The 27,907-nt window shown below is 43.7% G+C and overlaps 1 protein-coding gene across 5 annotated transcripts; it reads left to right on the top strand.

The window, feature by feature from the left end:
- Window positions 1–55: 55 nt before the first annotated feature.
- Window positions 56–27,824, top strand: SCTR (secretin receptor). 5 transcript variants are annotated; one of them, XM_081873065.1, is made up of 14 exons: window positions 56–236; window positions 3,987–4,372; window positions 10,735–10,864; window positions 12,771–12,881; window positions 16,459–16,577; window positions 17,860–17,957; window positions 18,995–19,130; window positions 20,088–20,241; window positions 21,544–21,604; window positions 23,580–23,646; window positions 23,846–23,937; window positions 24,936–25,074; window positions 27,221–27,262; window positions 27,349–27,824. In XM_081873065.1, exons 2-14 carry the CDS (start codon window positions 4,328–4,330, stop codon window positions 27,529–27,531), a joined length of 1,377 nt encoding a protein of 458 aa, XP_081729191.1. In that variant the 5' UTR covers window positions 56–236; window positions 3,987–4,327; the 3' UTR covers window positions 27,532–27,824. The 5 variants fall into 5 exon arrangements, with proteins under 5 accessions (XP_081729191.1, XP_081729194.1, XP_081729193.1 ...); XM_081873068.1 differs by lacking the exon at window positions 56–236 and adding an exon at window positions 6,907–6,976 and having other exon boundaries at window positions 3,309–4,372; window positions 12,626–12,881; XM_081873067.1 differs by lacking the exon at window positions 56–236 and adding an exon at window positions 6,907–6,976 and having other exon boundaries at window positions 3,309–4,372.
- Window positions 27,825–27,907: the final 83 nt, after the last annotated feature.

The raw sequence follows: 27,907 nt of genomic DNA on the forward strand, positions 1-27,907 counted from the left end.
CCGTTCGGAGGCACACAGCACGCTGCGGACCGTGCCATTCTCGGACGGGGGGAGCGGGGAAGCGTGGAAGGGAAGCCCGCCAGGCAGCAGAAGGCTTTTCTATCTTCCCCACGGGTTAATGCTTCAAGCTGTAGCTTTAAGTTCCTTACAAACAAACAAAAACCTCGTGCTTGCTACCTCGGAAAGGGTTTTCAAGACAGAGGGGGCTGTACCATTAGTTGGAGCAGGTTAGTGAAGTGAGTTTGGAAGGGATGATGGGAAAGACATGGGTTTCTCCTCCGGCGCTTGTACTTTTGGAAGCTGCTTTTAATGAAAGGGCTGGTGTCGTGCGTTGTTTCCATTGTAATTATTGGTATGGTTTCAATAGATTAATTCTTTCCATGGCTAATTGCTTTTAATGGGTTTTTTTGGGTATGTTTTTAGCAGTACACTTACTGTTATCTATAAATTGCCTTCCAGCATGTTAGTGGCTTTATTTACCGGGCTTAATTTGAACTGACTAGCAGCCGCTCTCTGGGGTTTGGGGCAGAAGTCTTTTCCCTATCCGACCTGGAGGTGCTGGGGATTGAACCTGCGTCTTCCTGCGTGCAAAGCAGATGCTGTCCCAATGAGCTGTGGCCCTTCATCCGTCAGAGGTGAAAGGCCAGGTTCATGCTCAGCCGCAGCAGTTATGTGTAATAGTAGTATTCATTCCTTATATTCCAGGGTTGCCTCTGCGATTCAAAACCAATTCCAGAATCTAACTCTTGGACAGTACAGAACTAGATAGATCAATTGTCTGACTTGGCATATGGTAGCTTTTGATGCTTCCAGGCATATCAGCTGCCAGCATCTGCACACCTAGGATTAGAAGGCAAAACAGGGGTTTCCAGGGTTGGTCAGATTATATTCCCCCCAACCCCTATTTTAGGCTTTAATTATTGCAAGTATTGTAGCTCCAGGGACCCTGGAAGCTTGTCGGAGCTTCTCTGATTATTGGTAAGAATTGTAGGGATTTTTCCATGTAATACAGCTTGCCCATCAATCGCGATTTCCGTTTGCAACCTTTCCCTGATATATAAGAGGTTGTTCAGTTGATGAAGGGCCCAGCTGGCCCCAGAATCCTTTGCAACATGCAGCAGATCCACAGCAGACCCTCAGGGTCTGACTGATGTAAAAAGCATTCATTGAAGGCATAAGGTTTGCAAAACCACTGCACTAGAAGAAAACAAGCACGCACCTTTAAAAGTTATGTGCAACAGTCCCCCACCTTGCTTCTACATGTAACTGTGATATAATAAGCAGTTCCTTAGCTGCATGTTATATCAATGCCAGATTTACATACTGTATAAGGTAAACAAATTATAGCATAGGGCCCCACTCTCTTGGGGGCCCTCCAAAAAAAAATTACAGGGGGGAAAAACCTGGATGTACATTTCCAAAATTTAAGATAAAAAACAAATAGAATAAAATCTACATGCAGCAACAGTGTTTTGTGTGGTGTAGGCTCCTATGATGTAAGTAATCAACACAAAAAAACAGTGACAATTTGTTGTTGACAAAGGACAGCTGGACATATAAAGGGCTCCATTACCTTCAGTAGCTCAGGGCCTCATCAAACCTAAATCTGGCCCTGTGTTATATGCATGACCTGGAAGTTCAAAACAAGCAAGAGGAAGGCGCCTTGCTCCCTGACGATGACCTTACAACCTGAAGGTGGAACTGCTGCCTCATATGCCACCTTATAACAGAAACACTTCTGACTATTATGATGCATCCTTGCCTTTGCCAAGGGGACATGGCTGGTGCTTAATAACCAGCCATAGCATTCCCAAGCAAACAAAAGTCTCATTATTTTGTTAGTAGACTACCTGTCTAATTCAAAAATGAAACACAAATGAGAAAGTTAAAAAAAAGGGCAATGAAAGGTAACAGGAAAGGAACTGTGTTGCAGCAGGACATTGTAATGGTGAAGATACAAGCAGGCAAAGCAGGTTAAAATTCTGCCAATGGAGACGGAATCTGTTGTCCTGTTCCTTCTCTCAAATACCTGATCTCTGGAATTTTCCAAAGGGCTTCATGGCTTGGGGTCAGCAGGAGAGAATGGTCTTGTATTCAGGTCTGGCTTAAGTGTGCTTCCTATTTAGGCCCCTGGTTGGCCACTGTGAGAAGAGGAGGCTGGACTAGATAGGCCATTGGCCCAGTCCAGGGGGCTCTTGTTAGATTCTTTTGTTAAATGCAGGGCAAACATTGCAGAAAGGTGAAGCGTCATTGACCACATCACTAGCAGTCTCATGAACCGTTCCTCTGCACCAGATGGAAGAAAGGTACTTCGCCAACACGTATGTGAAACTTTCATGCACCAGTTGTGTTGTGCAAGGCAGAAGAATTGCCACAAACCAGGCCTTTTAAAAGTTGGGGGGGACAACAGGGATTTTACAGGGCTAGCTCTTCCATTGGGCAGAACTGGGCAGCTGCCTCATCTGCTAAGGCATGCAGAGTGTTGTGTGAGCCAGACAGCTTGCCCTGTGCCTTTTAAGCTAGTCTGCTGCCCTGAGGTGCAGTAAAGAATGCTGTCCTGTTTAAATTAGTCCAACTGCCAGATTGGTTAGCTTTTCAATATGGAATCGGGGTGATGGAAATCACCATCTTGTCCTTTGCGTGACACATCAAAATGTTTTGGGCTGGCCAGACAGGGAAATTGCTGGACAACAGTAGTTCTGCAGTTTACTAATGTACTGTAGTTCTGGATTCTTTAGAATATCTGAGGGAGCAAATCATCTCAGTACCTACAGATGTTGATAATATTAGCCCAAAGTATATTTAATATGGTCTTGTAGCATTATAAGAAAAATAATGCTTCTAATTTAATTCTACATCAGCCTTTCCTTTTTTTTTCTTTTGCATTTGTTGTATTGCTGCACAGTAATTAACATTTTGTGGCAGATCAAATATCAGAAATGCAGGCAGGTAAAACATTCTAGAGTGCAATATCCCCTTCCTGGACATAGCTAGCCTTTTTTAAATGGGCTACTTGGACAGCAATCCTGCTTGCAATTAAAAAAAAGGATATGACATATACAGTGGTATCTCGGGCTAAGTACTTAATTCGTTCCGGAGGTCTGTTCTTAACCTGAAACTGTTCTTAACCTGAAGCACCACTTTAGCTAATGGGGCCTCCTGCTGCTGCCGCGCCGCCAGAGCACGATTTCTGTTCTCATCCTGAAGCAAAGTTCTTAACCTGAGTTACTATTTCTGGGTTAGTGGAGTCTGTAACCTGAAGATATGTAACCTGAAGCATATGTAACCCGAGGTACCGCTGTACCAAATATAATCAGTGCAAGCCAGCAGTAAGACACGACAAGATCGGGGACTCAGATCTGTAGTCAAATTTCACACTTGATAATAAGCATGTGTGTTCAAGAGTCGGAGGCATGAAATGCATAATCTGTATATGTTTGATTTTGGTCGAGGGCTCTGAAATGTTTTTACCAGGTTATAACTCTGCCCTCCCCCCAAAAGTCAATAATACAAGGATGCAGTTTTGTGCACCATTACTTAGATGTGTAAGTCTTGAATAAATGTGATTAGGCATGGGCTGCACCTGTGGCAGCTGTTGCCCTACTTTTTACACTAGATCAATATAGTTGTTGCCATATGTAGCTTCCAGGGAGTACTTGCATCCCTACCCACGTGTGTGTGAACAATGAATCATATTCCATATACCCACCCACTGAAGCTTGCTCCTACTAAAGCTCCGCAGGAGTGGAGCTTTCATTTCCATTGAAGTTAGTCTCTCTCCATCAGTTTTCCTTTGTGCTCTCCGGTCATCATTCCAGGCAGACATTAGCAGAGCCGTTTTGGTCAGCTTGAATCCCATTGTGCAAAGCTCTCCCCCCACCCCATCCCACTAGAGTTTTTTTCTGTGTGCTCACCTGCTTCCTTCCAGTCTCCAGGATATTAAATTCTCTCCCCCCCCCCCTTGGCTCCTGTGACATCTGTGCCAGAACTTTTCTTGCTGCCCTTACCGTGGGAACATAAAAGATTGACCTTTCCTTGCTCAAGTGCAGCGATAACAATGAGTAATGAAAGGGGGCACGGGTGACGAAGATATCTGGGACATGGACTGCGGAGTTGCCTGCAGTGCAAGGTGTGTGTCAAGGATCCTGCTTCAAAGAAGCACCAAGAGCCCTCCTGGGACTCAGTAACAGAAGCAACAGCAGTGGCGAAAGATGAGGCGAGCTCAGGAACCCACGGAAACAGACTGAGAGAACCTGCTGAGGATTGCCCATTGAAATGACTTCTGATCCTGCACCTGGGAGATGAAAGAGACAGACAACAGCTGAACATGTGGACCATTGTAATAATAATCCTTTCCTCTTCGACACTAACTGTAAGTAACCAAAGAGCCTTGTATTATTGTTTTGCTGCAAACGCACACAAGAGCCCATCCACTGAAAAGGGAAAGGGGGAGAAATTTGTGAGAGCCTGGTTGATGCACTAAGGCTATGATCCTATATATATACATACGATTCTGCGAGAGTAAGCCCTACTGAACACCAAGGCATTTTTCTTATTGAATAAACAAAGCACTGTGGGATAAAGCTGGAAAAATTCTGAGCTTCATTCCCCAAGGAGAGGACATGAAACTCCCTAAAAACTTGTATGTCTCATACAAAACATTCTGATGCATCAGCACAGCAGTGAGAGGATAGGAAAAGTGTGCTTTAGAAGAAAGATTAGAGTTTAGTTATTTTAGGGGAGCATATTCACACTGGCAGCTTCAATTTAGGAATACATGAGATTTTCCTTGGGAAAAGTTTCTTTCCCTAAAGGTGTGCTCAGTGGAAAAGTAAACTTTTCAGACCACGTAGCACAGTCTTGTCCTCAAATAGTTTCTGTGTGCTATGAGGATTAGAATGTTTAAGTGCTGTGCATATGCAGACGGTATTAGCTGAATGGATAGTCTCCCAATTTGTTCAGTCTATAAACGTAAGTTTTATGACAGCTGCTTTCTTTATCTTCATAAACCATATTGAGACAGCTGCTGGTTAAAAGCATATTTGCTTATGTTTTATATAATCGTTATTGATTGTAACTGATATACTAAATTATATGAGAAATAAATAGCTTTGTTGACATACACCTGTTCAAAATTTTATTTCTTGCTTGTTTGTTTCCATAATGCAATGTTGTTCAGTTGGGGCTAGAGGAATAAATGTCATGTGGAGACTAGCAAAACATTTAAAAAAACCCAAAAACAAAATTTAAAATATATAGAGTTTGTAATTAAACTTTTTTTAATCAATCCATTTCAAATATTTAAAAAATGTGGTACAGTATCCAATATTATTTAAGGATCGTGTAAAATTATTGCTCAAAGTACAACAGTGTATCAGACTATTAGTTTGGAAACAAGGGTATTATTTGACCTGTATAACCAGATTTTCATATTTGCACACAAATTTCCGCCAATTAAGTTGCTTAGCTTAAAACCATAGCTAGATCTGTTGTCACAATAGGAAGGAATGACTCCCACAGGTTGCCTTTGACTTATGTGATTATAACGTCTTACATTTGTTTTAAATATGATGTAAAAAGAAGTAGCTATTTGGCACCGATTTCCTGAGATAAAAACAACCTATGCAGAGCCTATGTTCCCCCCCCCCATCTGCAGAATTATGGGAAATTGGCACATGACTGAGCATGGATTAGCCATGCTGCTTGGGATAATAGGTGCACTGAATGAGTGATTCCACTCAAATCTCTCTTCTGGTGTGCACACACCACGGCCACATACATCCTAGAGGTCTAACAATTCAGTGTTCAAAGTGTTTCACATATATTACCTCAGCAGTTCTTACTGCTGCAGATACAGGGAGGGGGGCTGAGATTAAGGATACATTAACCCTCCCATTAGGGGACGCGGGTGGCGCTGTGGGTAAAACCTCAGCGCCTAGGACTTGCCGATCGCATGGTCGGTGGTTCGAATCCCCGCGGCAGGGTGAGCTCCCGTCGTTCGGTCCCAGCTCCTGCCCACCTAGCAGTTTGAAAGCACAATTAAGTGCAAGTAGATAAATAGGTACCGCTTTCTAGCGGGAAGGTAAACGGTGTTCCGTGTGCTGCTCTGGTGCCGGTTCGCCGGAGCAGCTTCGTCACGCTGTCCATGTGACCCGGAAGTGTCTGCGGACAGCGCTGGCTCCCGGCCTCTAGAGTGAGATGAGCGCACAACCCTAGAGTCTGTCAAGACTGGCCCGTACGGGCAGGGGTACCTTTACCTTTTTAACCCTCCCATTTACAGTGCTCTCGCTGCATTTCCAGTGTTGGGTTTCTAATCTGTGTTCATAGAATGCTGTGCGAAATCCATATCCATCCTGTACTTTGTTACACAACTTTGATGTGCTGTTTCACATCACACAAGTAGCTGTGAACACATTTGCATGGAGTAAAGACACGAGAAAGCCCCCTGGTGTGTACACAGACAGAATCAAATCTGACACAATTGAAGCCAAGCTGCTATGCACAGCTGGGTGGTAATGTGAAAGCATCCTAAAAGACAGTGGCTTCCCTGAGGGAATTCATTGCTGAAACAAGATTTGAAACAGGACTTCTTGACATATGTCTTACAGGCTTATCCACTACAGAACATCAGCTGTGCCTCACTTACTCTCTATAACTTTAAAAAAATAAAAATATTTGTTTTAATTGAAAATACTTCAATAAAACATAAAGTGATACAGAAAAAAGGAAAAGTGAGGGGGAGAAAAAGAACAATAAAAATATATCTAAAAGTGATAAACAAACACACAAATGGAAAAGAAGATACTCCCTTATAGTCTTATTATCCTAATACTTTTAGGTAAATGTTAATAGCCCACTGCATTCTGTATAAACTCATTCCAAATGTTATCATATTTATTGAAACAGAGTCTGCGCCTATAAGCAGTCCGTGCATAGGTTGCGAGTGATGTCACATCGCCAACCCATTGATTAAAGGGTATCATATCTTTACTTTTCCAGTTCTTCAATATCAAGCTCTTGGCCACCATTAGGGCGTGCAGGATCCATTTTTGTTGTCCTGTTTTTAATTTCCATACAGTGGGTAAATAGTTCAATAGAATATTCGCCACTGAAAGATTTAACTTTTTCTGCAGTCATAGCTACACAGTCCAGCACCTTCTCCCAAAACTTAATAACTATAGAACACTGTACAAACATATGTTTCACGAAAGCATTGTCCTTCTCACATTTCCAACACTGAGCTATCTTAGCTAACCCTTTTTTATACGACCATAAAGGAATCCTGGCTGCCTGCAGGAGAGCTGTGCCCTTACCTTTTTCAGTCATGTTGCTTGAGCTACTTTTAAAAGCACCCCCTTGTTATTTAGAATGGCAGACTCAAGCTGAATAACATCCGAACCCATTACGCTGGAATAATAGAATTGTAGAATTGGAAGGGACCATAAGGGTCATCTAGTGCAACCCCCTGCAATGCAGGAATATTTTGCCCAACATGGGGCTCAAAGCCATGATCCTGAGATTAAGAATCTCATGCTCCACCGACTGAGCTATCCTAGCTGACCAAAATACGCATATGCTTACATTTTCTGACATGTTTATATCCAACAAGGCAAGGTAAAAATCCCCCTCTCTCATTGGAACTCATCTGGTTTGGAAACAAAACAGAGCGATCAGACTATTTTAAGTCATAGCTTGGTGTGTGTGTGTGTGTGTGTGTGTATTCTGGTTTATTTGCCATTTCAGAACTTGGACACATAGTTCTCAAAGCATGTAACAGGGCTTTCTAGCGACACACAGGTGGCTGTGAGGGAATTAACATGCTCTATCTACCCTGCTGAGGCATTTTTCCACCAAAGATGGTTCCAAGCTCTATTCTATGTCTGCAGACAGAAAGGAAGCCTTTTTTGTACTTGCTGTCTTCCAGAAAGCTCCCTCTTCTAAAATGCAAGGCTAGTTGTCAAGACAGTTGAGAATGTGGCTGTCAGTTCAGCTTTCCTAGCCAAGTGACATGGTTCACGATGAGTAATAGTTCAAATAATTAAGGCCCAATGTCAGGGGTCAGCAACCTTTTTCAGCCATGGGCCGGTCCACCGTCCCTCAGACCATGTGATGGGCTGGACTATATTTTGGGAGAAAAAAATGAACGAATTCCTAAGCCCCACATATAACCCAGAGATGCATTAAAAGGACATATTCTACTCATGTAAAAACATGCTGATTCCTGGACCGTCCGCGGGCCGGATTGAGAAGGCGTTTGGGCCGCATCTGGCCCCCAGGCCTTAGTTTGCCTACCCCTGCCCAATGTCATGAGCCATGGTTGTGGATGAGCAGGCCAACCATCCCCACCGTTTTGCTTCCTTTTCCTAGTGAGGGCCCAAGAGTACACCTTCCTTCTAGGTGTGATTGTGCAAAGTTTGAACCCTACCCTCCCTATCCTAGTTTTAGGCAATTGCAAATTTGTGTGTTTTTAGATTACACCCCTGCTCTTTGTCAGGCTTCTCTGGAATGTGAAGCAAAGGGACACCTTCCCTCCTGTGTTTCCTTCGCCTTGAGTCAAGTACTGTCACAAATAAGTTAGGATAAATATTATGATTTCCATGCTGAGTGACTGACAGATAAGAGAGGATCTCCCCTCCTCCTGTCATTGCTCAAATGACCAGCCAAAGAAAAGAAAGAAGCCCTTAAAAACGCAAGAAAATAAACCCCAGGACTATGTGTGCCACCTCTATATCCCACCCCTTCAAACTGCCCCCTGAGTGCGACAGCCTCTTTGGCACTTGCCATAGGGACCAGTCCAGGCCATCTGAACATCTTATGGTTTAAAACTGTACAGATTACAGTCAGGCAGGTTGTAAATCTTTTTTTTTTTAAATAAATAATAAATTTAGGCTACATTCCTAACCAGGAGGTGATATGTTCAACCTATAGGCATATTTATGCAAACTTAAGAAATGAGCTGACCAAAATGCATACAAATAATCTATTTCAATGTATTTAGTCAACTTCCAGCCCTTCTTTATGGGCCAAGGCTCAAATGAAACCCCAATAAGAGCAGTAGCCTGGTTTGTAGCATTTAATCTGTTTACCTGTTGCTTTCCTGTGTCTGTCACTGCTAACTGGAGACCTTTCTAACATCGATGAAATGTATGCTGTCTGCAGTTAACACTGGCCAGTTTTGGAATGGTTGCTATAGCTGAGCAGGACTGGCTTTTGTTAAGACTGAAATGGACTTTCTCCATTTTGATTTGCTGTGTGCAGAAAAGAACAAAAGAAAAGAGCGGGGTGGGGGGTGGGGGAATGGAAATTCCACACATTTGTTATCCTGAATTTCAGCAGGGCTGTTCCTGTCTAGGTTGCCTTTTCCGCTGCCAGCTGTGAGGGATTTCCCCTCTTCTTCTCTCTCTTTTTTATGTGCATAGTTATCCCGTTCCGATATTTTTTTCCCAATTTTTTTAATTGATTTTCCATATATATATAAACTAACAAACAAACATAAATCTAAAGTATAATAATTCCATTTTTCTTTACATTGTTGGGTGACTTCCTCGACCCCCCCAGGCTGATTTTCAATGTATATCATTGTAACAGTTTTCCAAAACTATTTTCACATCTAATTTACTTACTCAATTAACATCTTTCTTTCTGTTCATCTTTACTTTAAACATATTATTCTATAGCATCACTTATTTAAATCCTAGGCCAATCTGGTACCTGCAAGTATTTCTATCTTAGCATATTTAGCTAAATAGTCTTTAAATTTCTTCCAATCCTCCTGGGTACTCCTCCTCCTCCTGGTCACAGACTCTTCCGGTCAGGTCGGCTAGCTCCGAAAATTCCATCATCTTCATCTGCCATTCCTCCATTGTTGGTACTTCTTGTAATTTCCAATTTTTGGCCAACAAAATTCTAGCAGCAGTTGTGGCATTCAGAAACAATCTAACATCTTTCTTGGGCATGTTCTAATATTTTTTGAATGGCAAATAGCAAGGGTTCATTCATTTGAAAGATTATTTTTATTTTTATTTTTTTTGAAAGGCAGTCGAAGGAGCAGCAGACCAACAAATCCTGCTGACACATTTTCAAGAACTGGCTGGGTTACCTTGGTATCGTAACCCGATGTGTTAATGCAAGTTTACAATGTACATTAGATTAAAAGCATAAGATAAATGTGCAGATGGCATGGAATTTGCTCAAAGCAGTGCAAATCAAATATGTGCTAAGGGGAAACAAGGATATCCCGCTGTTATAGGACAAAGCCCCAGTGTGCTTTCGGCTATACCTGCTGCAGATCGTGTAGAGCTAATCTGGGGTGGCTTTTGTATAAACTCCCTCTAATTCATGAACATATATTTTCAGTGAAAGAAGCTGACTTAAGCCCTTTGCAATCTAACCCTGATGACATAGACTTTTTTTGTCAACATGGAACTGGTGTAGTTCAGCTGCTTTCACTGAAATCAGTGGCTTGGGAGAGCCCCAAGGACCAGAGCCAGAGACCTGGAGGGGCTGCATTTGATCCCCAGACCCGAGGTTCCCCACTCCTGCCCTAGTGAGTTCAAAATGAGCTCAGAAGGGTAGGCAAAACTTCAAAGGGCATTCTCGAATTTTAACATGCTGCACTCTTAGGAATCCATCTATTTCTATAGCTGTAACTTGCCCATAAACCTTTATGTGGATGTTTTGTAGGATGTGTGTTTGGCTACTGACCAATAAAAGAGCAAATGCTTTCTCAACTAGCAGGTCAGAGCCTTTATTTCATCATGTGAAATCATGAAAATTATGACAACAGAAGAACAACTCTGCAGCTTGGTCCTCTCCAAGGAAGAAGTGAATGCGACAACTGGAAATGAATCACTCCGGAGTTCAGGTAAAACTGTGTGTGTGTGTGTGTGTGTGTGTGTGTGTGTGTGCGTGCACGCGTAAGGAAAAATTAGGCTGATGTTGTAGCCATGGGTTCACTTGTGGGACTCATTTCCAAAACAGAGATTGCAGGCTAGGAAAGTCCCAGTCATTAGAGATACCAGGATACGCATCAAGGATTCTGGAATTAAGAAGCAGCTGTTTCTTTTTGTCGTCATCACTTTTGATAGAAAACTAGACTAATTTCAGCCTCGTTTCGCTCACATCCTGCTTTTGTGCTTCTTGTATAATGTTTGAAAAAGGAAGCTCCAGTTTCAAAAATTTCAGTGTTGCATGGAATCAAATCTAGTGTGCTCAGAGAGTACAGTGGTACCTCAGGTTACATACGCTTCAGGTTACATACACTTCAGGTTACAGACTCTGTTAACCCAGAAATAGTGCTTCAGGTTAAGAACTTTGCTTCAGGATGAGAACAGAAATCGTGCTCTGGTGGCGCGGCGGCAGCAAGAGGCCCCATTAGCTAAAGTGTTGCTTCAGGTTAAGAACAGTTTCAGGTTAAGAACGGACCTCCAGAACGAATTAAGTGCTTAACCTGAGGTACCACTATATTGTATTTAGTAGCTAGACTAAAATATTTCCCCCTACTGTGGTGTCCACAGAGACCTGGGTGAGTGAATGTGGGTGTGCATGTTTCAGGTGGGATAGAGAATGGTTGACTTCTGGGAAAGAGATTTCAGAACAATGGCTGGTTGAAAGATAGTATTGATCTGTTTCCTCCTGGTCTTGATTAATGGCGTTTTATTAATATAGTCATTTCTTAAATAAACAACAGTGTCCTTGCCCTTCCTGTTTATCAGTGAGGTGAAGTCTGGTGATAGCCATCCAGTGGGTCTGTGGGAACCTTTGACATTAATGGCCCTGTCTGTCATCTTTCTGCCCCCCCCCCAACTACGCTTTATCTCTATATGCCATTGGCATCACGGGGGTCCTCTGTTAGGAATGACAAATGCCTACTTCAGAAGATATGTATATGGGGCACAATAATATACAATTGAACAAGATCACTTCTCCTCCCTTTTCCCAGCACACTCATCACAGTTTCCTTCTCAAATGCTCCTGGAACTGCCTGATTAGTGCCCACTTGGCTTAGTTAATGGATGCCTGTAGGCTGCCAATTCCCGTGGTGTCTGGGCTCTACATGAAGCAGACCCAAGTAGTCTAAAACAAAGTATGAGCATGTGAAGATGCAGAATAAATAAAAGGAGCCCTTTGTATTTTTGCCCCAGCTGGAAAACACTTGTAGTGTCGGGTGGTGGTGGTGGTGGCAGCAGAGGGAATGATACAAAGCGTTGCCATACATCAGGCATTGCTGCGTGATACATGGTAGGTTTTTCCCTTCCTTGTAGCACCTGCAGTGCCTAGATTATGCCAAGTGGGCTGCTCAGATTAGTTTGCAGTGAGTAGAGCTGCCATCTAGCCCATCCACATCATCTCAAGCACTGATGGCCAAAATTCTGGAGTTTGCTCAGAGAATTAGCCAAACTGATTTTCCAGCTAATCCATCAGAAGCAGGGAACCTCAATAGAGGAAAAGCTGCTCTGGACAGAAGTGGGGTGTGTGTGTGTGTGTGTGAAAGAGAGAAAAATGATTGCTAATGCCTGCACAAATCTGGGAGTTTTAAACTTTGAGTTTCCATCACAATTTGTGACAGCCCTAGAGAAGCCACAAGCTTTCCCAGAAGATAAGATACTGATCATCTCCACTATAGGTGTAACAAATGGAAAATGAGGCATAGAAATGTACTTAAAGCAGGGTTGAGGAACCTCAGGCCTGGGGGTCAGAATGTGGTAATTCCTCTTCTTCGTCTGGATGGCGTGAGGTATGTAACTTTTGTTGTTGTTCTTGACTCCTAGACAGATGCCTTGGAATGTGGGATAATATAACCTGCTGGCTGTCTTCTTCCATTGGGCAAACAGTTAGCGTTCCTTGCCCCAAAGCCTTCCAAATGGTAACTGGGAAAACAGGTAAAACTTAAAACATAACACTTCCATAGGCACTGTCTGATGCCAGGCTTTCCTTGTACCCTGTCAAGGATTAAAGGCTGAGTCCTCTGTAACACAGGCTAGAATATGGTTTGTCATGTACTGTTTTTCTAGGGAAAGTAGAATCTTACCTAGAATCTAGGAGCTGCTTCTAGAAATGTCTGATGCTGCTATCTTAGCCTTGCACAGAGTTATTATTACTATTATTAATTAAATTTATATACCACCCTTCATCCAAGGATCACAAAGGAAAAAAAGAAAGAGGTAGAAACGTCACAGACCAAGAGCCCTTCTGGGGCTCGGCTTAATTGATGTTGCTGGATGTCCCATAAGCTGATTGGCATCAGGAGGCAGAGCAGGTTTCTGCATTTGCTCCTTGCCTATTCCCCTGTGGGGCAATTGCTGTTCGCCCCAGGCAAGAAGGTGAACAGTAAATTCCTCTCAGGATCCCATTCGGACCAGAGTGTGAATTCTGTAAATGTTATGTTGGCCTTTTCTTTCTGTGACGTCAAGCAGAATTTGACAAGTGGCACAACCTATTTGGATTTTTTAAAATGTCATTCCTGGACGAATCCACCATCTATCATGGGCAACTGGTTGTGGTGGTTGTATACATAATCTCTGTATTGATAGGCAGTATGGCACTGAACACCAGCTGCTGGGGAGCCAGAATGGGAACAAAGGCTATTGCCTTCATCTTCTGCTTGTAGGGTTCCCAGAGGCACCTGGTTAGCCACTGTGTGCAGCAGGATGGTGATTCAGCTGGATCTGTAGCCTGAATCATCTTCTCATGTTCTTGTGCCACACATGGAGAGAATTTGGACCAAGATCAGGGCTCAGATCCCAACAATGAAACTTTTTAGGCTTCCTATCTGCAAAATGAGAAAAATAATGGGCTGCCCGCAGAGTGCCTCTGAGGAAACTGCTTGTTCATATAGATATAGATATGGATCTATAAACACACAGATAGAAGTGGTAATTTCCCCTTCTGGTCCATGGGAATAAAAACGAAGCATAATATAAACAAGGAAAGACGGCTCCTGCCTGATGTATTTGTTCTGTGGTGTTTTCATGGAGCCACAGTGAAGGGTTGCTTTGGATGGTGATTAAGATCAGTGATAAGCTAAAAACATTAAAACCCATGTAAACATTCTGCATATTTGGGTAATCTTCTCTAGGAAAAGAATGTTTTTAGCAGGCACCGAAAAGAGTACAGTCAATTGAAGGTGCCTGCCTGATGTTAATGGATGGGGAGTTCTAAATAGTGGGAGCTGCCACCCTAAAATACTGATTTGCTACAAATGGGTGTTATGTGGCACCTTTGCAGTGCCAGTTCTGCAGATTGCAGCAGTTGAGTGGACATATCTAGGGTAAGGTAAACTGTCTCTTAAGGGCTTTATATTCTAATAGTAACACCTTGAACTTGACCCAGCAGCAAATTGGCAACCAGTGCAGATCTCTGAGCACAGGTGTTATATGCAGACAAGGATTCACTCCTGTCAGCATCACGTTGCACCATTCTGCATTAACTGCAGCTTCTGGATCAAGCTCAAGGGAAGCCCCACATAGAGTGCATTGCAGTAGCCCAGTCTTGAAGTAACCAATGCACGAACTACTGTGGCTACGTTTTCCTGGTGCAGGAACAGTTGTAGCAGTTGTACCAGTTGCAGCTGCAGAAAGGTGCTTCTAGTCACCAAGGTTACCTGAGCCTCCATTGACAATGCTGGATCCAGAAGACCCTTTCTGGGACTGGCAAGTGTGTATCTGGGCAGGGGGCGGGTGGAGTCTGACTCGGGAGAGGGGGGCAAATGTTTGTGGGGACCTGTATCAGCCAGGAGGCAATAATCAGAGGCAGGTGGAGGCTGGTGGAGCACCAGATGGGTTGGAAGGAGAGGAGGAAGAGGCAGGTCAGGCAAGGGAAGGGCCCATCTGCTTCCCCACCCTCTCCTGTTTCCCAGAACCAGGAGGGAATTGAAAAGGGATGAGCAGAGGAAGATTCCATGCAAGCACAGTCTCCAGCTGTGGGTATGCAGTCCGTCAGAGGAAGTTACATAAACTGGCAGAGGAAGAGTGGTCCTCTGTTGCTGCAGCTGCTCCCCAGAGCATGGAACTGTAGAGGTGACAGGAATCACTTAGCCACAGAACCCCTGTCTTGCCAGGATTCGAGCTCTTCTGGTTCTTCCTCGTCCACTTCACCACTGCATCTAAGGACTGCACAACCTCTCCCAATTCAGGTGTTATGATTCAGCACCTTAACAGCCTGCTTGAGAGGGTCTGGAAAAGGGACAACGGGGCAGCTTGTCGCCTGATCGCTGGGAACACTGCAAAGCTGCTTTGGGCTACAACTCTCTCAACCCCGCTGGCTGGGGCTGAGGCGGATGGAAGTTGTTAGTTCCAGAGCAGCTGGAAGGACCAGGTCAGGGAAGACGGACAGTCTCTCCCACCAGCTGCCTGCAGATGGAAAACTCAGCCGCTAGAGGGAGCTGATAAAATTGAAACAACTCAGCTCTTGGCTGTTTTGATTTGTTATGCTTGCTCTGGGCTTTATTGCTTTAATGATGAAGGGTGATAAGAAAACCTTTAAATACATATTGATCAATCATGGCGTTGCCACAAGACATTTTGGTACCGGACGTGAACCACAAAATGACACGCCAACCTATCTGTCAGGGAAGAAGCAGGAAGAGTATGAGAAGCTGTGTATCAGAAACCAGGAAGGAATAAAAATCTATATGTGTTGTGTTCCTTGGAGGCCAGATATGCTGCCCCAGTGGATCCTGCTGCCCAAGGTGATCGACTCAACTTGGCCTTGATCAATCAGTTACATTTTAAACAACTTGAAGCCTAAGTATACGGTACTTAGAAAGGAGCCAGTCTCATTGAACATAGTGAGACTTACTTCCAGTTAATATACTTGGGATTTAACTGCATACCATTTACCGTACTATACTATAGGTGACTGATGCTAGTGCTTTATGGTTCACAGCATGCCATAACAGCCACAGCGTAAGTGCAACCAGTTGTGTGATATATCTCCGCACTTGCAATCCTGAAATGATGTTTTCATTCTTGGGAACCATTTATTTTTATGGTGCCAACAATGAACTTTGTTCCTTGTAGAACAAAAAAGTAAAACAGAGACAGAAGCAGGAATGTCTGTGTTCAGACAGAGTCACTTAATTGCTCTTAAACATAACAGGATTAATGCATCTCTTTGGAACATAATGAATATAGCTATTTTTGTCCATGGTTTAAGAACAGTAAACAATTTTCTGCTCTACTAATGGCTAATCTTGAAAATGCTTTGCTGAAACAAGCCAGCTTTATAAACTACAGTTTGAAATTGGCTTGTTTCAGCAAACCATAGTTAAGATGAACCACAATTTGCCCGGGTTCTGACATCACAGCAAGCTGCAGGTAATCTAAAAAGGAAGCAAAAACTTCCAGACTCCACCATGTGGTCTTGAATGTGTATATACTGTATAATAGTAGCTTTCACCAGTGCTAATTGCAACTACTAACTGTATGACTTATTTTGTTTCTGTCTTTGCAAACCAAGGGTTTATATATCGTAACTGCACCAAGGATGGCTGGTCAGAAAAATATCCAAGACCCTATATTGCTTGTGGTTTAAATGTGGAAGAGATTAATGCTCCTATAGTTGCATGGCAGCGTAGGGTAAGTACAAATAATCAGTACAGTATCCTATGGGCACTTTCAAACAGTTGCTGTTTGGGGGTGGAATTCAATACTGAAAATTCAGGTTGGGCAATTATAGTTGATTGGAAGGTCTTTCACAATAAACCTGCTTCCCCAAACATGACCTTTTGTGATAAGGAAAGTGAAGGAGAAATTCACTGGGCAATGTGGGATGACATTCGCCCTAAAGCAATGTCATCAAACAAACCAGGATGAATGCTCAACGGGCAGGTCATCGGGAAGCATCAGAAGTGGGGTGGAAGTGGTTTGAGCACACATTCCCTGTATTCCTGGGTATTTCTGCTTGTTTAGATTGACCTACTAAGCCACAGGTGGAAAACCCATTAGGATATCCTCTCACCAGACTCTTTTGAATCTGCATCATTTCCTGATAACTCTGGATGAGGTTCCTGCTGATATTCAAAAACTGGAGCCAGAGGAGAGGAGGAGAATCCAGTTCCATGGCTCTGTCTTCTGTTGTGCTTTTAAAACTGCTGCTTGTTTGATTTTAGCTGTTGTTGACTTTGCTTCATAGTTTGTTTTGTTTTTAGGCTGTACTTTTATTGTACTTGTTTTTAGATTGGCATAGAAAGGTGGGATATAGAAATATCGTAAATACATATGTTTTCGTTCTGCAGCGGAAAAAGTGCGCTCAAGCCACCTATACCACACTTTTAGATATCTGCCTTCATCCTATGCGTTTATCTTCCGCCAGTGGCTTACTCAGGTTTGAAACACAGCACTAAAGAGCAGAGTAGGAAAAGGTGTTGCAAATAGCCCCACCTGGTGACAAAACATAGTATTATTCAGTCATAATACAAACAGAGCCTTTCTCCCTTCAAAAATTTGTTATAGGACAGCAGTCTGTTTTAAGTGACTGAAGCTCAGTTGGGACTAGTTATACACAAGCGCAGTTGACATGGAAGCAAAGCCTACTGCCAGGCCATTGATTTATGGTACACTAATACTGTACTTGTAGACAATGGTAAAACAATTTAAATATGTTGTCAACCACTTACAACCCTCTGTGGGGTTTTTGTGTCTCTAAATTTTAAATCTGGCCTAATTCTATCTGGGGCAGTGTTTTCTAATCACTCTGATTGCAGGCAAAACCAAATTAGTTCATGGTAGTGCTTTTAGAACAAATGATGGGACAGCATGTTCTGGAAAAAGACATGTTGTCACTCTTTTTGAGACAAGTGGGTTTCGTACACATTCACATCTCTGCCGGGACTGAGTGTACCTGGATGTTTCTTGACAGGTGTCTTACCTGAGGAAGTTGGAGATTGTGTACACCATCGGAACCAGCGCTTCTCTAGTGGCGCTGACAATTGCCTTGGGCATTCTGGGTTCTTTCAGGTGAAGAAGAATTATTCATTCCTTTTAAAATATTTGTTTCTACTTCCTGGTTAATCTGTGGAAAAAACCAACCCCCAAATGAATAGTGAAATAAAGTGTTATTTCAAAAGCCGTTCCATTGATCTTTCGTCAGATATTCATTCTGAAAGGGCTTCCTGTTTTGCACAGTAACAGTGGGGAAGTGTACATTCCGTTCAAACGTCAACAGGCAGAAGTGTATATTCAAGTGGGTAGAAGAAAAAACTTAAGTTTTAAAACTTAAGCTGTGGATTTGGGAAGATGATCTGTATGTTAGGTGGATATCCTGCTCATTGGATAGGTTTTTCAGGTGGATCTGACGAAGCCTGGCAAAGAAGCAGTGACTGCATCCCCCCTTTTATTAGTTATTTTGTCTTTCTATTAAAGCAGGGGTGGAACCCACAGTTGTCAAGATGCTATGGACTCCAGCTCCCATCAGCCCCAGCCAGCATGGCTAAGAGTCAGGGAGGTCTAGTCCGGAAACATCCAGAGGGTCACTAGTTCCTCAGCCTAGTGTTGTGGGAAAGATGATCTTCAGTCCAAGAGTTCTCAGTTTTACCATCGATACGTCAGTTTTGCTTCACGATGCTATCAGATCAGGCAATGGTATTGGATGGTTGCAGAGTACTGATGAGGTTCCTGTTGATTTGAATGACCATTGCTGAGTGGTACCACACTTTGCCCTATATTCAATCCTCAGTGACTTCAAGTGGCAAGACTGAGATCTTGGAGAAGCAGTTTCCTGTCAGAGCAGATGCATGGGCATAGCCAAGGGGGGCAAGGGGGTAGCTCCTCCCTTCTAGATCAAGTAAAACCATAGAAATACTTAACTAACTGACCAATCATGTCAGTTCTGCCTCCCTTCCCAAATCCTGACTACACCCATGAGCAGATGGGTTTGATGGATCAATATTCTGATTCTGCTTTAGATGGTGTAAGATCTGTTCATATGTCTGATAAAAAACCCAAGCAGTTCCTTGTTTAGAAACCTTCTTGATACTTTTCTCTTTGGGCCACAGACGGCTTCGCTGTACGAGAAATTGCATCCACATGCAGCTCTTTGCATCGTTCATTTTGCGAGCTTTGGCAAACTTCATCAGAGATCCTGTCCTGTCTGAAGACACTGACGATACCATCTACTGTGAGTTACACATGGTAAGGAAGAAGCCTATAAATATGGCCTACCATCCAGCTCATCACAGGTTGAAGAAAGGTGCCTGAGAATTAAATTCCCTTTCCATCCCTGTGAGCCATTTTGTCAGGGAAAATGGCAGACTTGAGGTGCAAGCTAATGTGAACTTCCCTGGTGCAGACCCATTGAAAACTGAGGATTTACGTATGAGTAAAAAATGCTAAGGAGTGTGCTGTTCATCTGTTTGATTTTGTATGTATGGTCTGAACATAAATAATATATTGTTTATATATTGAGTTGTTCTTTGGTTTTATGAATACCACAACCACAAGGGGTGGATGTTCAAACTAAATGAATGAAATAATCACAAGGCCAAAGAAACCAAAGAGCAAAACGTGTTTAAACACAATTTGCATAACGTGTCGTGTGGCATCATGACACTTTACGAGGAAATTAATTGAAGTGCATTAATCAGCTCTTATAAAGATTTCACAAGGGAGTGAATGTGAACCTCTGTGATTGGCAGTAGGTTTGAAAATGGCAAAACTGTTCAGGACTTGAACAATAATAATTTGTTGCAGACTTGTTGATTTTAAAAGATAACATTTTGAATCTTTTACAACATTTTTTTTAAAAAAAGAATACAGCATACATTTAAACATGGATGCTAGTGGTAGAAATAAAACAATCCAAACCAATAAATAAAATACATGGGTAACAGCGACTTATATCCCATGATATCATACTCAGAACAGACCCATTGATTTAAACAACTTCCATTGATTCCCTCAGGTCTATTCTGTGTGTGATTTAGTTGTGTATCACTCAAAATCTACAGTGAGAACGACAAAAAAGAGTGTAGTAATTGTAACAACCACAACCCGACTTTTACACAGGTGAAGCTCGGGAGCAGGACTGTGAAATGCCTAGGGAAGGGAGACAAAACACATGCTGTTTAGCTTCTGTTCCTCTTTCCTCAGGGTCGATGTAAGATTATCATGGTCTTCATTAACTTCTGTATCATGGCTAACTACAGCTGGCTTCTTGTGGAAGGGCTTTATCTTCATACCTTGCTGGTGATGTCTTTCTTCTCCGAAAGAAAGTTCTTCTGGTGGTTTGTGGTTCTGGGATGGGGTAAGTACCAGTTGACACCAGTGGGGGAGCTGCAACAGAATGCTGCACAGTATTATCCCCCAGTGACTCCATTTCAGTCCTTGCTCCGCTTCCCTTGCCTTCCTCACTTTTCTTTGCTTACCCTCATTTCGTGTGTCTCTCACTTCCTGTCTCACTCCATCTCTGGCACCACAACTTTAAAGCACAAGGCTTCCTGCAAAGAATCCTGGGAGCTGTAGCTACAATTCCTCTTAACAAGCTCCTGCTCCCAGAATCCTTTGGGGGAAGTCACGTCCTTTAAACGTGTGGTTGTGTACACAGCCTCTGGCTTCCTCTTCTTCATTCCCTGCTCTTGCTCCCTGCTTTATTCCTCTTTCTTTCGTCCTCTTTGCTACATTGCTTCTTTTGATGTTTCCCCTCCCTCTATTTCTCTTCTTGCCTCCCCACTCGCCGCTTTCTTTCTGTCTCTCGCTATCCTTTGCACAACTTTGAGGTGTGTGATGGAGCAGGGTTTGCAGGGGCAGAATGTATTGCTTACACAGCTGAGGTAACAAAAACATTTCAAAGAAGCCAATAATATGCATGCATAGTCCTCAGCAGCCAGGCTCTTTTTTGTTGTTGCTCCCTTTTGAGTTGGGGACAAATGAACTGAAACATGATGTGCTTGTGTATAGCTTCATATTCCCTGGGTATACAGTGGTACCTCGGGTTACATACGCTTCAGGTTACATACGCTTCAGGTTCCAGACTCCGCTAACCCAGAAATATTACCTCGGGTTAAGAACTTTGCTTCAGGATGAGAACAGAAATTGTGCAGTGGCAGTGCAGTGGCAGCAGGAGGCCCCATTAGCTAAAGTGGTGCTTCAGGTTAAGAACAGTTTCAGGTTAAGAACAGACCTCCAGAACGAATTAAGTTCTTAACTCAAGGTACCACTGTATCAGGGGAACTTCTCTTTGGTTTGTGGTTGTTCCCATTTTGCTTCAAATTGATTGGCACAGATTGGCGTCAAAATATTCATTTAGCTGGTGATGGGATAGCTGCTTATTCCTGCTTTACAGGCCAGATAATCCTCAGGGTCCCTTCCAACTCTACAGTGCTATGATTTCCTGTGCGTTGTATGATTAAGGGCTTTCCCACACTTCCGCTTAGTCTCTAGCTCTAAATTGGAACAAAGGGCAATCCGCAAAACACCTGAACTGCTATTTGCTCCAAGTGAGCTCTAAAGAGCGGTTTTTGCTGTGGGCAAAAGGAGTGGGAGAAGAGGAAGTATGGAAAAGCCTTAAGGGTTGATGGGTGGGTTCCTCTTTTTTTCTTTACTGCAGGCACTCCAACTTTCTTTGCAATTGCATGGGTCACGGCCAGACTATTACATGAAAATGTTGGGTAAGTTGTGTTTCCATTACATCTTTCCATGCTCTGTATTTATTAGTGTTGCCTCAGCTGTGTGCCCACAGAACCTTTGACAGCTGGTTTCAAATGGCTGCAATCCTATTTTCTTGCAATATTTTGAAACACTGAGACAAGAAGAGAATAACAGTAGCAGTTCAGTTGCAATTAATACTGATCAAACCACTCCTAAAAATAGTGTGTACTGTATCCCATTATACAAGTGCCTGGCCAGTATAAAAAAATCTGCAGCTTCCTTGTGAAAACAGAATCCGTTCTTTTCTCTTTGCCATCTCCCACTGCCCAGACATATATTGTCTCAAGCAATCCCCATCATTCTATGCTGGGGAACTCAGGCCAGTTAATCTGGTTTCAAACCATGTTTATGTCTTTTGTTCTGTTCCAAGAACCACTTGTAGCCTTCATTTGTCATCTAGAACTCATACTTTTATTATTATCAATAAAAGAAAATAGGCAGAGTTTTAATCTGAACATCACATCACAACAGCAGCAGCAGCAGCAGCAGCAGCAGCAGCAGCAGGGCATTTATGAAAGACTCTCACTGTTAGGAGCTCTCTGTATTAAAATGGCAAGAAGGGAAGCAGCTGTATCTGCAGTTATTGTGATAATAAATTCCAGAAGGGCAGCTGTTCTTCGCCTGTTGCATCAAAAACAACACAGATTATTGTGGAACCTTAAACACTTATTTTTTAAAAAACGTATTGTTGCATATGCGTTAATTTGATTATGATCATTTCCCATCCAGCAGGGGGAGTTGGGTTGTTTGTGAAGTGCTGTTGTTTTCTCGTTGCAAAGACCGCGCTAAACGAAAACACAATATTATCTTGAAAAACAAGGAAGTGTTTTCGGAACCTCAAGTCAAAGGATAAGAAGCTGACTCAGCTGCATTGCTGTGAGGCCTCTGGACTTTGACGTTTGACTGGGATTGGAATACGGTATCAGAAGTAAAAATCTTTCAGGCCAGCAGCCATATATACCTGTGTTATAGTCAAGGCTTTTTCCCCCAGCCAGAACTTGCCAGAACTCCATTCCAGCACCTCTCAGGCGGGCGCCATTGCCATTCTAAGGGAATAAGGGAGGTGATCACAGTCCCTCTTTTTCAAGAAAAGTAGTCCTGGTTATAGTGAGAGCCAGGTGAAGCTGTAGAGGCTGCTCTATGAGACTCTATTAACCTCAGTCTGTCCTCAGCCAGCCCTCACCTCAGCCCTGGACTTCTTACTTAGCCTGGGGCCTTCCAGAACCACAAGCCTGTTTTGGCCCAGCAGTATCCTCCTGCTGCACATCTGATATCCTATGTGAGGTTAGCTGTGTGGCAGGTAAAGGAGCAGCTGGGCAGAAAGGCTGCCTGCAGTCACCACAGGGCTATGCAAGCCCAGACAATCAGCTGATCCTCAGGGCTTGCATGCATAGTGTTGTGTCTTTGCCTGCACAGTTTGATTTCAAAATGCACAGGCAAAAATGGATCATCTGACACTATTGGGACTTCCCTTACCAGGTTGAGGGTGATCAAGGTCTAGATGGATCCAGCTCCTCCCCACCCCTAGACCAGGGTACACTTCCTGATCCTGGGGGGGCTTTGGACTACAACTCCCATCATGCTGTGACCATTGGCAAGGCTGGACGGGGCTGATGGGAGTGGCGAAGAAGGGCATCAAGTTGAAAAAGGATGGCGACTAGGGCATTGCCAATTTGTTGAGCTCCTCTGAATCATGACTCACAGTAAAATGCAAATGTATTATTCTGCTTTTCCTGCTTGTTTTCTGCACACTTGAGTATTCTAATAGTTTTATCCATCCGGTATAATTTGAAAGGCCAGGATGGATGCCAGCTCCTATCTGCTGGGCATGTTGCCTTGCGATATTTTGCCTTTGAAGACAAATATTGCTAACATGATGCTCGCTGGCATTTGTTGACCTGAAAAGCATAATGAATGAATTTTGCTATCTTACAGATGCTGGGATACTCATCTTACATATGCCCGGTGGCTCATTCAAGGCCCTGTGGTAGTTTCTATTGTTGTAAGTCTGAATTACAATGCCTCTTCTATTTTTGTACCAAATGTTATTTGTCTGTGACCGTAATAAACAAATTCATGCTATTGCTATAAGTCCATTTCACAGCCGATTTCTGAGATGAAGATCGAACTGAAGAGAGCAAATTTGATGCGTGTCTTTCAAATATGTGAATGTCAATGCCAGCTTTTCATTCTCTTTGCAGATCAATTTCGTTTTGTTTGTTAATATTGTGAGGATTCTAATGAGCAAACTTAGATGGCCAGATGGAAGGAACAAGGATTCCAGTCAATACAAGTAAGACAGCTTAAAACAAAAAACAAAAAACCCCTCAGCCTCACACATAAGTACAACAGCAAGAGATACCTGCGCACAGATGTTTTACCTGTTTGCCTGCAAATATATGCCAAGATATGTATCACCCAGATAAACTTGTCTGATTAGCTGCCTCAAGGACACCCACCCCAATAAAATGCCTCCAGGTCTGCTTGTGCTTCTTTTGGAAAGATCTTATTCCCATCTATAGTAGCAGCAACAGAGCACAAATCTGGATGCAAAGCCCTGAGCGTAGTGTGATGAAAGCTGATGGAGAAAATCCCCATTCCCTCTCTTGTAATACAGTCATACCTTGGTAGTTGAATGCCTTGGTACTCGTCTGTTTTGGCTCCCGAATGCTGCAAACCCAGAAGTGAGTGTTCTAGTTTGCGGACGTTCTTTGGAAACTGAACGTGCGATGAGGCTTCTGCTGTTTCCAATTGGCTGCAGGATCTTCCTGCAGCCAATCGGAAGCTGCACCTTGGTTTCTGAATGTTTTGGAAGTCAAACAGACTTCTGGAACAGATTCCGTTTGACTTCTGAGATACCACTGTACTTCGGTTAAGGGCCATCCCGTGAAACTGAAGAGGTAGGCGATTCAGGAGAGAGAAAATGAAGCACTTCTTCACACAGCACAGAGTTTAAACTATGGAATTCACTTCAAGAAGATGCGACGATGATAGCCACTAACTTAGGGGGCTTAGATAGATTCATGGAGGATGTCCATGGTGCCTGCTGCCAATATGTAAAAAAACAGAAGCTGCAGGAACTTCTGGGACCTAGACCCTGTGACCTGTTGTCTGGCGCTAGTGATATTGCTGATCTTTAAAGGCAGGCCTGCACTGCCCCTGAAACTTCCCATTGCATTTTCTTCTGGAGGGGATAGTTCTGCCTACAAACTGAGATCAATATGAAGTTCACCCTCTTTAGGCCGTTTCTTCATTTCTGTTTTGTTCTGTTATCTCTGTCTTTACTCCTAGGAGACTCGCTAAATCCACACTCATCCTCATCCCTCTCTTTGGAGTCCATTACATCATATTTGCTTTCTTCCCTTTTGATACCACGAACGGCACCATGGAGATTCAAGCTCTGTTTGAAAAAGCCATTGGATCTTTCCAGGTAATCTGTTCCTTGGAAGGTCTTCATCATCTTCAGACGAAAGAAGCCCCACCCATCTTTTGCAATCAAAACAGGCTGTGTTGGCAAACCTCCTTAATGTTTTCCAGGCCCCCGGGTGTCTAGAGCAAACAGGATGCAAAGAGGTAACTGGAATTCTTAGGTAACTAGGACAGGGGTGCCCAGGGCTTATTGGCTAATGCTTTTTTTTTTTTTTTGGCCCAGGTGCCACATTAACACTTGGCAAATCTTTTGTAGGTTGCATGCCAGTGGTGAATATGGTTGCACCACTCTCTCTCATGCATACTTTTACATACACAGAGAGAGCGCAAACAAACACAAGCAGACACAGACATTGGCACACAGCCCCCTCCTCCCAGACCTGGGCAGATCAACTGAGGAGGACAGGTTATTACCTTCTTTCCACTGGTCAAGTGGTTGATTAGATGACTGGGGAGGGAACATTTCTTTATCCCTAACAGGGTGTTGGTCTATGCCCATCCCAGTACTGTCGATTCTCCCCCACCTTTCACCAACATAATTGTTGGGTCTTGGGCACTTCATAAATTGGGAGAAGGCAGGTGAGTCTCTAACCCAAACGGGTTTAGCCATGCCTGCTTTAGGAATAAAGTCCTCCCACAAGGACAAAGGTAGTTAACAGTCTTTCTCTCTTTTTTTTAATGGCACAAGGAATGAAATACACATTCAGGTTGGGCATGATGTAGCCCTCCTCTGCATTGGGTTTCTGATTAGACCAAAACCCCAGAGATCCAGTATTTCTCATGGCACCTTGCAGGACCCTCTTTGTAACAAGGACCTGTTCCATCTTGCCCCATGCCTCACTTTCTTCTCAGAATGCCCTTGTTGCAAGAAAGACCTGCACGAGTTTGAAAACACTGCAACTACTAAAATATCCAGTTGGTCCAGCAAAGTATATCATTTCTCCTAGTGTAACAATCCAATCCTAACCCATGGATCTTTGCCACTGGAGGGGCTTAACATATGGCACAGGTGACAGGGACCATCACTTCTGCTGCTACTTGCTGTGGTAGCAGAAAGCATAGCACTTGAGACGCTATGCATGGCAGCGTTCGCACAGGTGGTTAACCAGCATGGGCCCCCGAAATGGGGTGTTATGGGGTAGGGATAGAGCAGAGCTGACCATGGATCACTGGTTCCAAAGCTGCTCCAGCTTTCTAATCCTGGAGCTCGTGGGAGTGATATGGTAGAAATCCCACCACCACCTTCTGCCCTGTCCAGGGGCACCAGCTTCAGGGGGCCGAGCCCTCTGGGGGGGGGCTATGTGTGTGTGATTCCCCCCCTCCCCACTGCACCTCTCACCCCAGGCTAGTTTGAGGTGGCAGGACTTGTGTGCTGGTCGTGGGGGTTAAACAAGAGGCAAGGTCCAAGTCCAGTCCGTGGTCGATGAAGCAATATGAAGGCAGTCTGTAAAAGTTGAAGCTGGGTGTAGGGCAGGGTTCAAGGCAGGAACTGACAACCACCAACATTGCTCCCGCAACTTGGGACTGGGACTGACTGGCTTTTATCTGCCCCGAGGCATAGGGTGGCCCCGATCCTCAGGTGACTCGCTTCTCCTGGCCTGGAGGCGAGCACTCCTCCTGTGGGAACTTAGTTCCTTCCGCCTCTCTGCCCTGAGCCTCTGCAGCTCAGGAGAGGCTGGAGGGTTACTGGACCCAGAGGCAACCCCAGCTTCCTCTGACAGGGCTGAGAGTGGAGCACCTACTGGCAATGGGTCCTCCATCGCCTCAGGAGCCAGAGCAGACTCAGCTGGTGCCTGCACCTGAGGATCCAGCACAGGTGAGGACCCTTCAGGCTCATGCCACAACCCTGGCTCAGCTGGTTCTGGAGGCAGGGGATTCTGTGCAGGCTGGGATTCTTCAGGTTCAGCATCTGAATCCGAATTCCAGGCCATCACACCTTGGGATGCAGTAGTAGACAGACCACTCTTCTCTGGCCCTGGTTTAGATTGCTCTGTAAGTCACTCTGTCTTTTCTTCACATCTGGCAGCACACTGCGTGCCTGGAAGGTCTACATGAGCTTTTTCTTGCTTCTATATTTATTCTGGAGTGCCAACCTGCCACTTCTAGTTGTATATCTCATGACTGACACGGGCCTCTTTTGTTTTCAGGGCTTTGCTGTGGCTGTGCTTTACTGTTTTCTTAATGGAGAGGTGAGTTTCCCATAGATTGTAATGTACTAAAAATCAAAATATGTGTTCTTCTTATTTGCATGTTGACCCCATAATGTTTTGTTTAGGTCCAACAGGAGATCCACAGAAAATGGCGGCAGTGGCACTTAAGAAAACACATTCATTCACAGAAGCATCACAGCTGCACATTTCCAAATGATGTCAGTGGATTCACCCAGGTGCTGCAGCTGATGAAGCCCAGCCCCCAGGAGGAAAGGGGACCTTCTGCCCCACATCTGAGTCAAATGTGATGGATCTTGTTCAGGAAAGAACTAATTGCTCACTTGGAGGGAACTGGAAAGCTCAAGAATTGAGATTATGGATCTGAAAGCTAAATTTGCCCCTTAATTAGCTGTGCGCGGAGTCTGGCTTTGTCTGTGCCCAGAATCTTTATTATCCCCTGGAGGATTTTTTAATTTTTATTTTTTTTTACAAAGAAGATGTATGAAGATTTGTTTCCTGGTGGAAGATTCCCTTCTGACTACACCATTCTAAGATGCCATTTTCTAGTGGGATGTGAGTGCCAGATTAAAGGGCTTTTCTGGTTTGTTTTGTACTGCTGAATATTGTGCGGCATTGAATAGTTTGGACAAGACATGACTCATGAGTTGCATTTCCCTGGGGAAA

This window comes from Podarcis erhardii (assembly GCF_964252035.2).
Source record: "Podarcis erhardii genome assembly, chromosome: 1".
Taxonomy (NCBI): Eukaryota; Metazoa; Chordata; class Lepidosauria; order Squamata; family Lacertidae; genus Podarcis; species Podarcis erhardii.